Source organism: Ovis aries, chromosome 20 (assembly GCF_016772045.2).
Source record: "Ovis aries strain OAR_USU_Benz2616 breed Rambouillet chromosome 20, ARS-UI_Ramb_v3.0, whole genome shotgun sequence".
Taxonomy (NCBI): Eukaryota; Metazoa; Chordata; class Mammalia; order Artiodactyla; family Bovidae; genus Ovis; species Ovis aries.
In genome coordinates this window covers 3,296,070-3,311,945 of record NC_056073.1, presented here as the reverse complement: position 1 = coordinate 3,311,945, position 15,876 = coordinate 3,296,070, and the positions used below count along the sequence as shown (strand labels likewise).

The 15,876-nt window shown below is 43.0% G+C and overlaps 1 protein-coding gene across 5 annotated transcripts in view; it reads left to right on the top strand.

The window, feature by feature from the left end:
* Positions 1–11,969: 11,969 nt before the first annotated feature.
* The window catches only part of ZNF451 (zinc finger protein 451), a 98,527-nt gene continuing 94,620 nt past the window's right edge, over positions 11,970–15,876 (top strand). For all 5 annotated transcript variants that reach the window (XM_027959110.3, XM_027959108.3, XM_027959109.3 and 2 more), the window contains exons 1-2: positions 11,970–12,224; positions 12,612–12,695. In XM_027959110.3, the coding sequence (XP_027814911.2) occupies positions 12,204–12,224; positions 12,612–12,695 (105 nt within the window). In that variant the 5' untranslated portion in view covers positions 11,970–12,203. The remainder of the gene's footprint in view (positions 12,225–12,611; positions 12,696–15,876) is intronic.

The following is a 15,876-nucleotide window of genomic DNA, read 5'->3' as shown; positions in this document are numbered from 1 at the left end:
AACTTGCCTGTTACTCCAGAAATCTCTTGACTTCCTGCTTTTGTATTCCAATACCCTATGATGAAAAGGACATAGTTTTTGGTGTTAGTTCTAGAAGGTGTTGTAGCTCTTCATAGACCTGGTCACACAAGCATTGTACATGTGCTTTAAGCAATCCACTTAAAACAAACAGTGATACATGTCATGAATAGTTATATTCTGTGAGAACTTCACTAGAGAATTTTTTTTTCATCCTGATCATTGGGGTCAAAAGTATGGTTAGAAGAAAAACAATAACTTTCTATTTTTATAGAAAGAAAAACATTTGGTAAACAGTGTACTTGAATAGTTGGATGGTTCTTATAGGCCTGCCTCCCTGGTGGCTCAGGTGGTAAAGAATCCTCCTGAAATGAGGGAGACCTAGGTTTAGTCCCCGAGTCAGGAAAGTCCCCTGGAGAAGGGAATGACTACCCACTCCAGTATTCCTGCAGGAAGAATTCCATGGACAGAGAAGCCTAGTGGGCTACAGTCCACGGGTTCACAAAGAGTCAGACATCACTAAGCGAATGTTTGAGTTTTCAGTTTCTTACAGGCCTGGTCCAGAAATTGATAGCTTATGGTGAACGGTATTGGATTCGTGATCTCCAAAGAAGAAGAATTTGGGACCAGGGGACCAGGCTTGATCACTCAAGATCTTTTGTATGGGAGAGTTTTATTAAAGTATGAAAAAGGGACAGAGAAAGCTGACATAGACATCAGAAGGGGGACAGAGAGTGCCCTGCTTGCTAGTCTTTAGCAAGGAAATTATATACTTTTTAATTAGTTATTACAATAAATCAAAAGAAAGTCTCAAGTTTGTGAAAATTTTACCAGACCCACTCCCACAATTTACATTTTAGGATAACAGGATTAGAAGTTAACAATAGAAAGATCCTACCAAACCCACGTTTCTGACAAAATGTGGTCCACTGGAGAAGGGAATGGCAAGCCACTTCAGTATTGCCTTGAGAACCCCATGAACAATATGAAAAGACAAAAAGATAGGAGACTGAAAGATGAATTCCCCAGGTCAGTAGGTGCCCAATGTGCTACTGGAGAAGAGTGGAGAAATAAACTCTAGTAAGAATGAAGAGATGGAGCCAAAGCAAAAGCAACACCCCGTTGTGGATGTGACTGGTGATGAAAGTAAAGTCCGATGCTGTAAAGAGCATTATTGCATAGGAACTTGGAATGTTATGCCCATGAATCCAGGCAAATTGGAAGAGGTCAAACAGGAAATGGCAAGAGTGAAAGTCAGCATTTTAGGAATCAGTGAACTAAAATGGACTTGAATGGGTAAATTTAACTCAGATGACCATTATACCTACTACTGTGGACAAGAATCCCTTAGAAGAAATGGAGAAGCCTCATAATAAAAGAAACCAAAATGCAGTACTTGGATGCAATCTCAAAATGACTGAATGATCTCAAGGCAAACCATTCAATATCACAGTAATCCAAGTCTATGCCTCAACCAGTAATGCTGAAGAAGCTGAAGTTGAATGGGTCTATATAGACCTACAAGGCCTTCTAGAACTACACCCAAAAGAGATGTCCTCTTCGTTATATGTGACTGGAATGCAAACATAGGAAGTCAAGAAATACCTGGAGTAACAGACAAATTTGGCTTTGGAGTACAAAACGAAGCAAGGCAAAGGCTGACAGAGTTTTGCCAAGAGAACACGCTGGTCATAGCAAACACCCTCTTCCAACAACACAAGAGACGACTCTTCATATGGACATCACCAGATGGTCAATACTGAAATCAGATTGATTATATTCTTTGCAGCCATAGATAGAGAAGTTCTATATGGTCAGCAAAAACAAGACCTGGAGGTGACTGGCTCAGATCATGAACTCCTTATTGCCAAATTCAGACTTAAACTGAAGAAAGTAGGGGAAACCACTAGACCATTCCAGTATGACCTATATCAAATCCCTTGCAATTATACAGCGGATATGACAAGTAGATTCAAGGGATTAGATCTGATAGAGTGCCTGAAGAACTATGGATGGAGGTTCGTGACATTGTATAGGAGGAGGGACCAAGACCATCCCCAAGAAAAAGAAATGCAAAACAGCATAATGGTTGTCTGAGGTGGCCATACAAATGACTGAGAAAAGAAGAGAAGCGAAAGGCAAAGGAGAAAAGAAAAAACATACCCATTTGAATGTAGAGTTCTAAAGAATAGCAAGCAGAGATAAGAAAGCTTTCTTCAGTGATCAATGCAAAAAAAAAAAATAGAGGAAAACAATAGGATGGGAAAGACTAGAGATCTCTTCAAGACAATAAGAGATACCAAGGGAACATTTCATGCAAAGATGGGCACAATAAAGGACAGAAATGGTATGGACCTAACAGAAGTAGAAAATACTGAGAAGAGGTGGTAAGAATAAACAGAAGAACTATACAAAACAAAGATTTTCACAACCCAGATAATCATGATGGTGTGATCACTCACCTAGAGCCAGACATCCTGGAATGTGAAGTCAAGTGGGCCTTAGAAAGCATCACTCCGAACAGAGCTAGAAAGGTGATGGAATTCCAGTTGAGCTATTTCAAATCCTAAAGGATGATGCTGTTAAAGTGCTGCATTCAATATGCCAGAAATTTGGAAAATTCAGCAGTGGCCACAGGACTGGAAAAGGTCAGTTTTCATTCCAATCCCAAAGAAAGGCAATGCCAGTAATGTTCAAACTAGTGCACAGTTGAACTCATCTCACACACTAGTAAAGTAATGCTCAAAATTCTCCAAGCCAGGCTTCAGCAGTATGTGAACTGTGAACTTCCAGATGTTCAAGCTGGATTTAGAAAAGGCAGAGGAACCAGAAATCAAATTGCCAACATCTACTGGATCATCGAAAAAGCAAGAGAGTTCCAGACAAACATCTGCTTCTGCTCTGTTGACTATGCCAAAGCCTTTGTGTGGATCACAACAAACTGGAAAATTCTTGAGATGGGAATACCAGACCACCTGACCTGCCTCCTGAGAAATCTGTATGCAGGTCAGGAAGCAACAGTTAGAACTGGACTTGAAACAACAGACTGGTTTCAAATCTGGAAAGGAGTACTTCAAGGCTGTATACTGTCACCCTGCTTATTTAACTTATATGCAGAGTACATAATGCAAAATACCGGGCTGGATGAAGCACAAGCTGGAATCAAGATTGCCGGGAGAAATATCAGTAACCTCAGATATTGAGATGACACCACCCTTATGGCAGAAAGCAAAGAAGAACTAAAGAGCCTCTTGATGAAAGTGAAAGAGGAGAGTTAAAAAGTTGACTTAACTCAACATTCAGAAGACTAAGATCATGGCATCCTGTCCCATTACTTTATGGCAAATATATGGGGAAACAGTGGAAAGTAACAGTTTATTTTCTTGGGCTCCAAAATCACTGCAGATGGTGACTGCAGCCATGAAATTAAAAGACATTTGCCCCTTGGAAGAAAAACTATGACCAACCTAAACAGCTTATTAAAAAGCAGAAACATTACTTTAGCAAAGTAATCTAGACAAAGCTATGATTTTTCCAGTAGTCATGTATGGATGTGAGAGTTGGAGTATAAAGAAAGCTTAGTGTCAAAGAATCGATGCTTTTGAACTGTGGTGTTGCAGAAGACTCTAGAGAGTTCCTTGGACAACAAGGAGATCCAACCAGTCCATCCTATAGGAAATCAGTCCTAAATATTCATTGGAAGGACTGATGCTGAAGCTGAAACTCCAATACTTTGGCCACCTGATGCAAGGAACTGACTCATTTGAAAAAGACCTGATGTTGGCAAAGATTGCAGGCGGGAGCAGAAGGGGACAATAGAGGATGAGATGGTTGGATGGCATCATGGACTCAATGGACATGAGTTTGCATAATCTCCAGGAGTTGGTGATGGACAGGGAGGCCTAGTGTGCTGCAGTCCATGGGATTGCAAAGAGTCACACACAACTGATCGACTGAACTGAACTGGACTGAACCAGACCTACTCCCATAATATACATTCTGAGATACCAGGATTAGTCAGAAGGTTTTCAGGAAGGAGAAACTGTGCTCAGGCAGGATACATTGTTTTTATATAACCCCTAGTACAGAGTTTAAACTGAGTTGTTTGTTGTGTAGACATCAGTTCCAAGTGTAAAGAAAAAAACTATTTCATGTGGCTAAGACTAAGGGATGTAGAGAGAAAAAGAAAAAACAAGACATTCGTCCTTTCATCCTCCTTGAGAATTCCAGACCCCTGTCTTCTCCTTGAGAATCCCAAATCCCTCTCTCCTTGGGGACCCCTGGACTTCTCATCAACCTGCCTAGGAATTGACTCTCTCAGTATTTCATGCCTGTATTCCATTGTTGTCTAGACAGTCCAGTGCAGAGGCCCTTCTTGAATGGGAAATGTGAATTCAAGGGTCAGTTCCCTCCAGCTTTGTTGCATATGTACTAGTTAAGAATACTTGATATACGTTCTTTTATCTAGTTTGGAGACCATCCTTTAAATGTTGTCTTTTTCAGTGTGTATAGTCTCTTAGTTGTAGTTCACAGGACAGCTGATCTTTATTCAAATATAGATTATTATGATCACGTTTAGAAAAGCTTAGAATATTATTCTGCTAATTCAACTAAGCTTTGTAATAATGTAACAGAGCACCAAGGAACCATCTTGGACATAGATAATAAATACTAAGCCTCAGTAGATAGAAAACTTTAATATCAATGAAGGTATACTATGTATATTATGGAGTATTATGAGACATAATTTTCCCCTCTAGACCATTCTTTCTACTGAAGTGAAGCCACTCAGTTGTGTCCAACTCTTTGTGACCCTGTGGACTGTAGCCTGCCAGGCTTCTCTGTCCATGGGATCTTCCAGGCAAGAATACTGAAGTGAGTTGCCATTTCCTTCTCCTTTCTGCTAAATCCAGCCAAATTAACGCTTATTCATTCAAAATAAGTCTGGTTTCAACAAATGTGGCCTGATCATTCATATAATTGCTCATATGGGCTCTTCTAAGTTGGCTGCTGCACTGGAGCCTTTCATTAGGATCTTGAGTAAACTTTTAAAAGGCCTCTCAAGGCCAAGAAAGCCGTGCCCATGGCTTGCCTTCAGATTTTGCCTGTAATATCTCTTTTTTAGATATCCAGAATATCTAGATTCTTGCACATGTCAAGAGACAATCCATTTCATTAGGTTCATAAGTTTGCTCAGAACTGAAGAATCTCCAATTTCTGGAGGAACCAGATAGACAGAAAAGGAAAATATTTTAATTTTACCCAGAGGTGTACATTACCAAATTGTTGTAAATCATAAGTAGCTTGTAGAAAAGGGCTTTTCAACATCTGAAAAACAAAGATTAGAAGCCAGTAGTATGTCAGACAAGTCATAAAAATTATAATCATATTTAACTGTCCATTTAATCCCATATAGTTAATCTTTGTTCCATTTGAGTCCAGTTTTTTTTCCTATTAGTTTTGTCAACCTTGTCTCATGATTAAGGATGGTAGTGACAGTGATAATTTCAAGAGGTTTGTAAAGTTTTTGTTAATGTTTGTATGATTTGTCCAGTGAAGTGGTTGTCTTGATCACTGGATTGTAGAACCTATATTCCGGGTGGGAAACATATTTTGTAACCTTTTCCTTTTCACTGTGAAAGCATCAGCCCTGTAGCCAGGGAAGGCTTTAATCCATCCAATAGAAACTGAGGTTTTTTAGGGAGCCAGGAAAAGCTAAGCCACCATCTTGGATTTCTCAAAGCCTTGATTTTTTTTAAAGTTATAGCTATTGTCTATTCATTTAAAATTCACTGATTTAGGAGTAGACTGTTGTCATGTTTTAAGGACATCAGGATAGCAAAAGTCTGACCATCATTATTTGTAGAAGCAGAATGAACTTTATTTATATGTGTCATAATACTCATAAATCATTGTGAAATGGTACTCATTTACTTTATCAAAGTAACAAAATATTTTTTAAAAATATAGATCATTTAAAGCCAAAGAAATTTACATAGTCTGTTATCAAAAGTCATATTCCAAGAAAATTTTGTATTCTTAACAGAGAAAACCAAATTCCAATGTGATACTAGCTTACTGTTAATAACAAAAGTTGTTTATCTAGTTAATTTTAATTTGAAAGTCCTTTCTATAAATCTTGAAGAGGTAGTATTTTTCTAAGGCATCAGAGTGAAACAATAGCTATCTATAATGACAGAAAGGCTCGAGAAGACATACATAAAATCTGACTACAATGCAATTGACAAAAGTGCCTTGGTTACTGCTGTGACACGTAGCACTTTAGGACAGTAACTAGAATTATGACGAAAAACATTTTACCAAGACATACAAGATCTTTATGCTGCTGCTGCTGCTAAGTCGCTTCAGTTGTGTCCAACTCTGTGCAACCCCATAGACGGCAGCCCACCAGGCTCCCCCGTCCCTGGGATTCTCCAGGCAAGAACACTGGAGTGGGTTGCCATTTCCTTCTCCAAGGGATGAAAGTGAAAAGTGAAAGTGAAGTCGCTCAGTCGTGTCCGACTCTTTGCGACCCCGTGGACTGCAGCCTACAAGGCTCCTCCACCCATGGGATTTTCCAGGCAAGAGTACTGGAGTGGGCTGCCATTGTCTTCTCCGAAGATCTTTATGAATTCTGTACAATTTCTAGATTATCTGTACTGGCAACATTTACCATACAGTATTACCTGAGAAGATTTGTTACTTATTTGACAGTACTTCCCATGTGCCTAGGGCTTCCCTGGTGGCGCAGAGGTTAAAGCGTCTGCCTGGAATGAGGGAGACCTGGGTTAGATCCTTGGGTCAGGAAGATCCCCTGGAGAAGGAAATGGCAACCCACTCCAGTAGTCTTGCCTGGAGAATCCCATGGAGGGAGGAGCCTGGTAGGCTACAGTCCACGGGGTCGCAAAGAGTTGGACACGACTAAGTGACTTCACTTCACTTCACTTCACTTCCCACGTACCTTCCTATCGCTTCTCTAGGGGATCTTCCTGACCCAGGAATCGAACCAGGGTCTCCTGCATTGCAGGCGGACTGTTTACTAACTGAGCTACCAGGGAAGCCTTTTAACATACCAAATGAACCTAATTAGTTTAATATCTATCTTTGAGCGGCCTAGGGCCTTCCCATGTGGTGTTAGTGGTAAAGAACCCACCTGCCAGTTCTGCCAATGCAGGAGACGCAAAAGACACAAGTTCAATCCCTGGGTCAAAGATCGCCTGGGGTAGTAAGTGGCAACCCACTGTAATATTCTCGCTGGGAAAATTCCATGGATAAAGGGACTTGGTTGGCTACAGTTCATAGGGCCACAAAGGGTCAGACACAACTGAGTGACTGAGCACATTGGGATGCCACTGAAGCATCCCAAAGTTAGCTAGAGGTCAAACGAACTTTATTAGAATTTGGTCTTAGGAAGTTTCATAAAAAAATATAGAGTTTAGAACATTCAGTGAGACAGGATCATAGGTCACTGTGAAACTGTAGTTACTCATTCAGCCAAAGTAACAATGAAAGATTTCAAAGGTAAATATAGAAGAGATCACTTAAGAGGTAAAGAAACTTACAGTCTGTTATCAAAGGTGGTTCAATATCTTAAGAAAACTTGTATCATATACAAAATACTTTTCTTGGGGTCCACTTTCCACAAAACTTTTTATCACTCTCTGTATCCCTTATTTCATTTGTCCATTCAGAAACAGCCACCTGTAAGTCAGATTTATTTCCTTTTCCCTTAAAATGTAATTCTGTTCCTCATACCTTCTTTTGCAGCCGTCTCCTGCTTCCATGGGCTTCCCTGATGGCTCAGTTGGTAAAGAATCCGCCTGAAATGCGGGAGACCTAGGTTCAATTCCTGGGTCGGGAAGATCCCCTGGAGAAGGGAGAGGCTGCCCACCCCAGTAGCCTGGAGAATTCCATGGGATGTACAGTCCATGGGGTCCCAAAGAATCGGACACAACTAAGTGACTCTCACTTCACTTCCTGCTTCCTTTACATAGTGAAATGTTTCCCTCATCATTTTGGTAGCTGTAATTATGTGTTGTCATTTTTAACACTTTAAAAAAAAACCCTCTCTCCAGTGAGAAACAAGAAGAAAGCAATTGTGAACTGTTTGTCATATGGGCATTCTCTGATTAGCAAACTTAAGAACATGTTCTGTAACCTCTAAAACATGCATTTTCCAAAAGCATAAATTCTTTTCTCAAAGTGGCAGAAGACATGTTTAATAAATGCAAGCATCCTTAGTTTCTCTCTTTCAAGAAGACACAAGTAGGTAAATTTAGATTTGTTTCATTTGTAAGCACTTACTTTTCTTTAAGCCAATTAAGTGGAGCTCATTTACACATTAACCTCAGCAATGTTATCCAAAGACAAAGAAACATACTGAGAGATACATATATCCAGACAGAGATCTCATTTCATTTTTTTATATTTTTATCAGGCGTTGTAATTAAATGTATTAGTTTATAAATAACAGAATAGTCAAATTTACATATTTGATTTAAAATTGTTTTCCCCTCTTGGCTTGAAGTTCTAATAAGTATCCCAAGGCTGACGTCCCAGGAAATCTGGGCTGTGTTTGTACTTCAAGGACATGATAAGAGTTAACTTCAAGTTTTCTTCTGAGAATGTTTTTATTCTCTTGAGAGTTAGTGTTCTGAAAAAATGTATTGTATCAAGCTAGCTTTCTCTAACTGCACATGCAAAAAGAACAAGTTTTGGAATTTCAAAACAGTTTCATCTCAACTGATTTTTCCCGGAGCCTAAAGAATATTATGACCACATGATGTTAAATTATTTTTTCCTTATTTATAAGTTTATAATTATTGGTTTACCAGTCTGCAAAAATTTTCTAGGGGGTCTGTCAGATGAAATTCAAGGAGCACTTCTCATGTTGAGTCAAATTATTACTATATACTCACTGGCAAAACCAAAGGAAACCAAATCCTTGTCAGCCAAACAGAAGCCACAAAGCAAAAAAAAAAAAAAAAAAAAAAAACAACAAAAACCAAAACTCAAGTAGCCCAAGGCTTAAATTGGCTTCCAAGTCCTCCTAAGCCTGTGGCCTTAGTCCAAGTGGCGCCTTACAAACAGGATGAAAAAAATCCTCCAAAGGGAACATAAGGTTCGCCAAACAGACAAGGTCGTGGCCTCAGAGTGTATGCTGGAGGACTTACCAAAGTGCTGCCAGAGGTGTCATGACATCCAAAATGCTACTTTTCTCCTTCCTCAGAATATTTTCTCAGCAGGAAGTCAGGACTGTTGTGGGCAGGAGAGGAGGATGTCCTCAAGGGAAAGGTAGCTTTGGCAGCTGCTAGGGAAGCCTCTCTCCTATCTTCCATCCCTGCCCCATACACCAACTATCAAAATGGCAGTCTGGATATGATTGGGACATGGCCCTGTGGTGGGGGAATGCCTGGCCATTTGGCCTCCAGAGGAGTCTCCCAACCACCGTCTGTCCCCTCCACCCCCCCCCAGGAGGCTGGCTTGGAGAAAAACTCAGTCCAATCAAGCCTAGCAGCCCCACAGGGCCACCTGCCCACCAATCAATCCCAGACGATGCCCCAAAATTCTGTTGCCAGAACTCAGCCTCTGTTCATTGGTGCCAGAGAGAAACATAGAGACAGTTTTGGGTGCAGTAGAAAAGGGTAGCTTTTATTGCTTTGCCAGGCAAAAGGGGCCACAATGAGCTAAGGCCCTCAAGACTGTGTTGAACCATCCTTCCCCGACCCCACTGCGGGAGAGGTAGTGAGAAGTCTCAGTGTTTAAGGAGAAGGAAGTGATCAGCTCAAGGCTAGTTCTTGGATTGGTTGGCACCAAGGTGAAGTTTCAAGCATCTCCAATTTTGTTTCACCCAGTTCAGGATCTATGTTCCTGTGGTCAGCAATTTTTATCTGGGGGTGGAGGCTGCTTCCTGTAAAAACAATCTAGGAATATGTATCAGGTCTTTATATCCTTCAGGGAACTGGGAGCTCAGTAACTGTGCTATGTGGCAGAATTATAGTCTAAATTGTTACCAGTTCCTTAGCCCGACAGCTATTCTTTGTTTCTACATCTTCACATTTCCCAATCACTAACTCTTGAGTCAGCATTTTGCTTCAAAAGACAAGGACACAGGGGTTTGTACAGTTTCAAGGGTAGGGGTGAGTCCAGAGGTCAGGCTGGAGGGGTGGCTTAGGTGGTTTGCCCACCCAAGTGGTGCTGTGTGCAGGGGGCATGTACAGTATCCTGCTTTGGCTCTGGGCTCTTCAGAAGTAACAGTTGCATTTCTTGGTCTCTTTTGTTCAGAATTTGTCCTACCTGTGCTTGCATTTTTAGTCCCATTTAGTTTTCTTGTATTCTGTTGCTGGAAGAGAAGCATGTCGAGCTGCAAGCAGTGCAGCACTGCAACAAAGGGTCCCGGCCTGTCCCATTCTTATGTTGGTAAAAGTGAAATTGTTAGTGGCTCAGTTCCTTCTGTCAGACTCTTTGTGACCTCATTGACTTAGCCAGCTAGGCTCTTCTATCCATTGGAATTCTCCAAACAAGAATACTGGGGGTGGGTAGCCATTCCCTTCTCCTGGGGATCTTCAGAACCCAGGGATGGAACCCAGGTATCCTGCATTGCAGGCAGGTTCTTTAACTTCTCAGCCAAGTACATGCCAAAGTTTAACCATTCCATTCCCAGTCAATAGACATTTAGATGTTTTCCGATTTCTGCTATTACAAATTTGTGGTAAATAAATTTTGCCTGACAGTTTTCCTGCAGATTAAATTATGTCCTCATGATAAATCCTTGCAATGAAAAGAATTGAAGAGTTATGCTCATACTTGGGTTCTTATTTTCCAAATTTTACGCATTAACTCCTACCTACAGTTAAAGTGAATTTTCCACTGAACTCTCCAAAGCACATTAGAAGAATTCTAAGTTTTGTGTAGACATTTAAAAGTTTTAGAAATATTTACTTCACATACAACTTTTGAGAAACACAGCAAGCAGATTTTCAACTTGCCTCTACAAATTCTCAAACTTACGAAGTATAAAAGCAACTGAACTCATAAACTCATGGTGGAAATTCGGGAAGTACAGAATTAAGCAATAATTACTGCCAGTAACAGGTAATCAGATGTTGGGCATGCATGCAGACAGGCAACAAAGGCGTCTAAGTTTTAAAAGAATTTTCCGACTTAAATTCTTTTCAAAACCTTCGAGTGGGTCTTTTTGGTAAGGCTATAAGTGAAGAAAATGAGAACACATATCTGAACATAAGTGGACTATTGTACAGGATTTTTTGAGTGTGAACACTGGAAAACAGTCAACTAGTCTATTTCACTAATCTACTACTTGAGAACATCTTTAAAAGTTTGATATAGTATCACTGGTCTAGGGCCCAAAGATACAGTTGGCCGGACCTCGGCTCCTAGACGTACTGAGTCAGGGTTCTCCAGCCTTGCCAGTTTTCTTCAAGTCAACCCTAGCCTTCCTCCTCAGGTGCGTCAATACAGGCTGAGTGGTGGCTGACATGGTGAACAGGTGATCAGGGTAAGGCTCCCCCAGATTTCTATTCTGATCTTAGTCTTCAGCTAAACAGCCAGATTTCCGACCCGTCGAAGAAAAAACTACTGATAAATTAGTGCTGCATTAACACTCAGCCTTGAAGGTTAAGACTTATCAGTGAGCTTCGCTTCCACAACCGCACAGAACCCACGCCCATGCCCTGCTCTCCATCCTCGTCGCTCTCCTTTCCTGTGAAACAGGACGCAGCCAGTCCTCCGCCGGGCGAGCGCCAGTGACGTCAGCATCAAGGAGCGCCGAGGGATCTTTTCCCCTCCAAAGGTTAGGGTCTTTTCCTCGCGCTGTTCCATTGCCTCTTCGGGAGGTTTCTGTGTGGGAGGAACTACATTTCCCAGCAGCCCTTGCGGCGGGGGAAGTTGGCCCGAACTACAGTTCCCAGCGGTCTTTGCGCGCGGGGGGCGGGAAGCCAGGGCGGCGCGAGGGAGGCTGGGCGTCGCGGGCCTAGCGGGCTGCTCTTCCCGGGAAGCGGCGTGCATCTCTTTACGCCCGCGGCGTCGGCGGCCCGGCGGCGTAGTCGGCGGCTCAGCGGTCACGCGGGAGCGGGTCACGGCGGCGCGGGGCTGACGGCCGGCCAGGCGGGGCAGGCGGCCGCGGAGACCGCAGCGTGGGTGCCGGGAGGCGGGCGGTCGCGGAGATGGGAGACCCAGGGTCTGAGGTGAGTCGCGGGCTGGGCCGGGTGTGCTGCGGGCTCAGAGGGTGCGGACTCGGCCCGGGGGCCGATGACCCTGGGTCCGAAGCCTGGGGGCCCAGGGGCGTGGGCCGGGGGCAACAATGGCCGCCCGGCCTGGCCCCGGGGCCGGGGCTGGGCCCGGGCGCTGCGCGGGTTCCGAGGCCCGTTGGCCCCGCGGGCAGGCTTCCTTCCTCGGGAGAAGGGGCCGGCGGGGGCCTGCGGTCCCCAGCGCCAGCGCTGTTCTCCGGCGGGTCGCGGGGACTAGGGCTCCGGGCGGTCTCCTCGAGAGCTCTGCCTTTTCATTCCCTTTGGAAAAATCGCCTCCTGAGAGCCGTGGCTGTCTGGATAACCGTGTTTTGGCTTACTTTATAGATAATAGAATGTATCCCTCCAGCTGGGCCTGAGGCGTCCGAATCAACCGTGGAGGAAAACGAAGATGACATCCAGTTTGTGAGTGTAAGTAGCAGCGGTATTTGGGTTTTTCCGAGTCAGAGATTGTGCAGGACAAGCCGCGATGTGATTTCCCTCGCCTGTTTACTCATCGTCCAGCAAACGTGTGGACGTCTCATCCCGACTGGACAGTGTGGAGCAGGGCACAGGAGTGGGTATCAGACTGGACACCATGGAACAGGGCGCAGGAGTGGGTATCAGAGTGGTAACTGGAGCAGGGCACAGGACCAGGTATCAGAGTGGGCACCGTGGAGCAGGGCACAGGAGTAGGTATCAGAGTGGACAGCGTGGAGCAGGACACAGGAGTGGGTATCAGAGTGGACAGCGTGGAGCAGGGCACAGGAATGGGTATCAGTCTGCACACCGTGTAGCAGGATGCAGGAGTGGGTATCAGTCTGGACACCGTGGAGCAGGGCACAGGAGTGGGTATCAGACGAGACACTGTGGAGCAGGGCACAGGAGCGGGTGTTAGACTGGACACTGTGTAGCAAGACACAGGAGTAGAGCGTTTGCCCAGAAAGAGGTCTCAGCTGCCCCCTTAGCCATGGCAGAGAGTGTAGCCATCGCAGAGACTGTGGTCTGTGGGCCTGTTGGAGCCTGGATCCCGCCTCCCCCTCTCCTTTGCACACGGAGCCGCTGGTGTGCACAGGGTTCTGGTCTTTAAGACTGTGTTTGAATTGAGACCAGAGTAACTTTGAAAGATGGCCCCCAGGTTAGGGAGAAGGGGCTGCTAGTGATGGGGAAAGAGGCGGGCTGCAGGAGGTCAGCATCAGAGCCTATGTGTCTCTCTAGAGTGGGGGCAAGTGCCCTGGAGACCTGACTGAGCTCTGAGGTCACCCTGTTACATCACAGTCCCGCAGGCCAGGTTCACAGTGAGGGGCCTGCATCACAGGAGCATCCTGTATCTTTCTGTATTTATCCCCTTCTGACAGAGTTTTCAAGCATTAGCGAGTGGAAGTGTGCAGAGTCTTGCTCCCCACTCCAGACCTATGGAATCAGGATTTGTAGGTAGGGCCCAGGAGTCTTCATGTTGGTGCAGGGGTATAGGAAGCTCTGAACACAGTTAGAAAAACATTGGTTGCAATAACCGAAGGAGGTGCTGTGATATATTTGGGGATAATTTCCACCTCAAACTGTTAAAGTTTCATAAAGATTCTGCTTAAAGTAGTATTTTAGTATCCTTGTTAGCTGGAGAATTGTACTGTAAAGGACTCTTTTTGAATTCTGCAGTTAGTTGAAGTTTTGTTATTGAAGGTGTATAATCTTTCTTTTGGAGAAGGAAATGGCAACCCACTCCAGTGTTCTTGCCTGGAGAATCCCATGGACAGAAGAGCCTGGCAGGCCATGGTCCATAGGGCAGAGTGGGACATGACTGAAGCGACTAAGCACGCAGGCATGCAGTTTTTCTTTAATTCCCTGTCGGATGTGTATTTGTGTATTTTGGTTCTTGGGCAGTTTTAGTTTTGAAAGATTGGTTATTGAACAGTGTCCTCTATGTACCCCAACGTTAGACCATTGTGATGATCTACTGTTGTGTTGTGTTTCAGTGGGTTTCTTTAGGAGTCTTTCACAAGATCATTTCTTGGCTTTTTTTTTTTACCTTTGCCCATCTATGTGGTATGCTGTCCTTTTCATTTTAATTTTTTTAAGTTTTGGGGGATGGTGGTAGAAGAAATTGAACTCTGAAGTTTGTTTGGCTCTTTAGGATAAATGTTTCAGGTTCTCCCTGAATATGGCAAAATTTATGAATGGAGAATATTTACTTTGGCATTTTGTGGAAATTAAGAGGGACACACTTCCTCATGAACTATAGGGCTTACTTTGAGAGTCACAGATGGACTCTACAAAAATAAGATTTAAATATATATATATATATATGTATATATAGGTACTCGGTTGAATGGAGAATTGTAGCTTGTTAGTACCTACTATAAGCTTGTGTTACTCTGAAGTTGAATATTCTTTTAAGTATTACTTTAAATGTAGAGGATCTGTTTTATCTTTGTATCCAGAATAGAAAATATACAACCAATGTAATTGTGTTCAACCTGATACATTTTGTATTCATCTCTCTTTCCAAATATAAGTTCAGAGGTTTGCTGGTTCCAAATGGAGAAGTGACTTCCATGTATTGATGCAACTACAGTACCGGAAGAAACCTATCACAAACATTCCTTCTGCCTTTTTGGTGATAAAACTGCAGTGACAATAAAAACACGTTAGAAACAGAATCTTTTACTTCACTCTGTAACCCAATCTTATATTTGACAGTTCTGGATATTGCTTGTTCAATAAAGATAATGACTAGTTCTGTGCTTCAGATTTTTTCAGATACAAAAAGCACACTGATGTTTCTTCTTGATTTACTCTGGTTTAGATTTATTAGTTCATTCTTTGTCTAACTCTCCCATCTTTAATCTGTGTGTGTTCGCCTAGTAGAACAGTAGTCTTTGGGCGTCTGGAAAATGCAGAGTTCAAAACTAAACTTAGCATGCTGCAGGAGAGGAAGGCTATAGATGTGGAGGTGCAAAAATGAGCCCTTTCATTTAAATTTTATTGAAATACACATACAGAGAATTGCACAGTTCGTAACTGTACCTTCTGATTTTTTCAGAGCCAGCACACCTGTGTAAACAGCCCTTAACTCAGCAGACAGAATGTTATCATAAGGTGGTGGTTTAGTCGCTAAGTCGTGTCCGACTCTTGGACTCTTGCTACCCCGTTGACTGTAGCCTGCCAGGCTCTTCTGTCTGTGGGATTCTCTAGACAGGACTACTGGAGTGGGTTGCCATTTCCTTCTCCAGGGATCTTCCTGACCCAGGGATCGAACCCCAGTCTCCTGCATTGCAGGCAGATTCTTTACCAACTGAGCTATGAGGGAAGCCCAGATGTTACCATACACACTTTTCATTTAGGTTTTTTACTCTAATTTTCTCTCTAATTTAGTGATATTTCCTTTCCCTTTTTCAGCCATCATCTTTATTCTCTGCATCCTTTGAAACTGCAGATATGTTAGTTAATTTTCTCCCAGAGAACCATGTTAACTTAGGGCTGATGACATGATCTTTCACAGATAAAAGATATACTTTAAATAAGAAGGCATCAGAACAGCTGAGGCAGCCTGTTATAATCTTGGTAACAGCATGTGAGGTTTAGGCTTCAGCCAAGATGATTGGTATAATGTGGA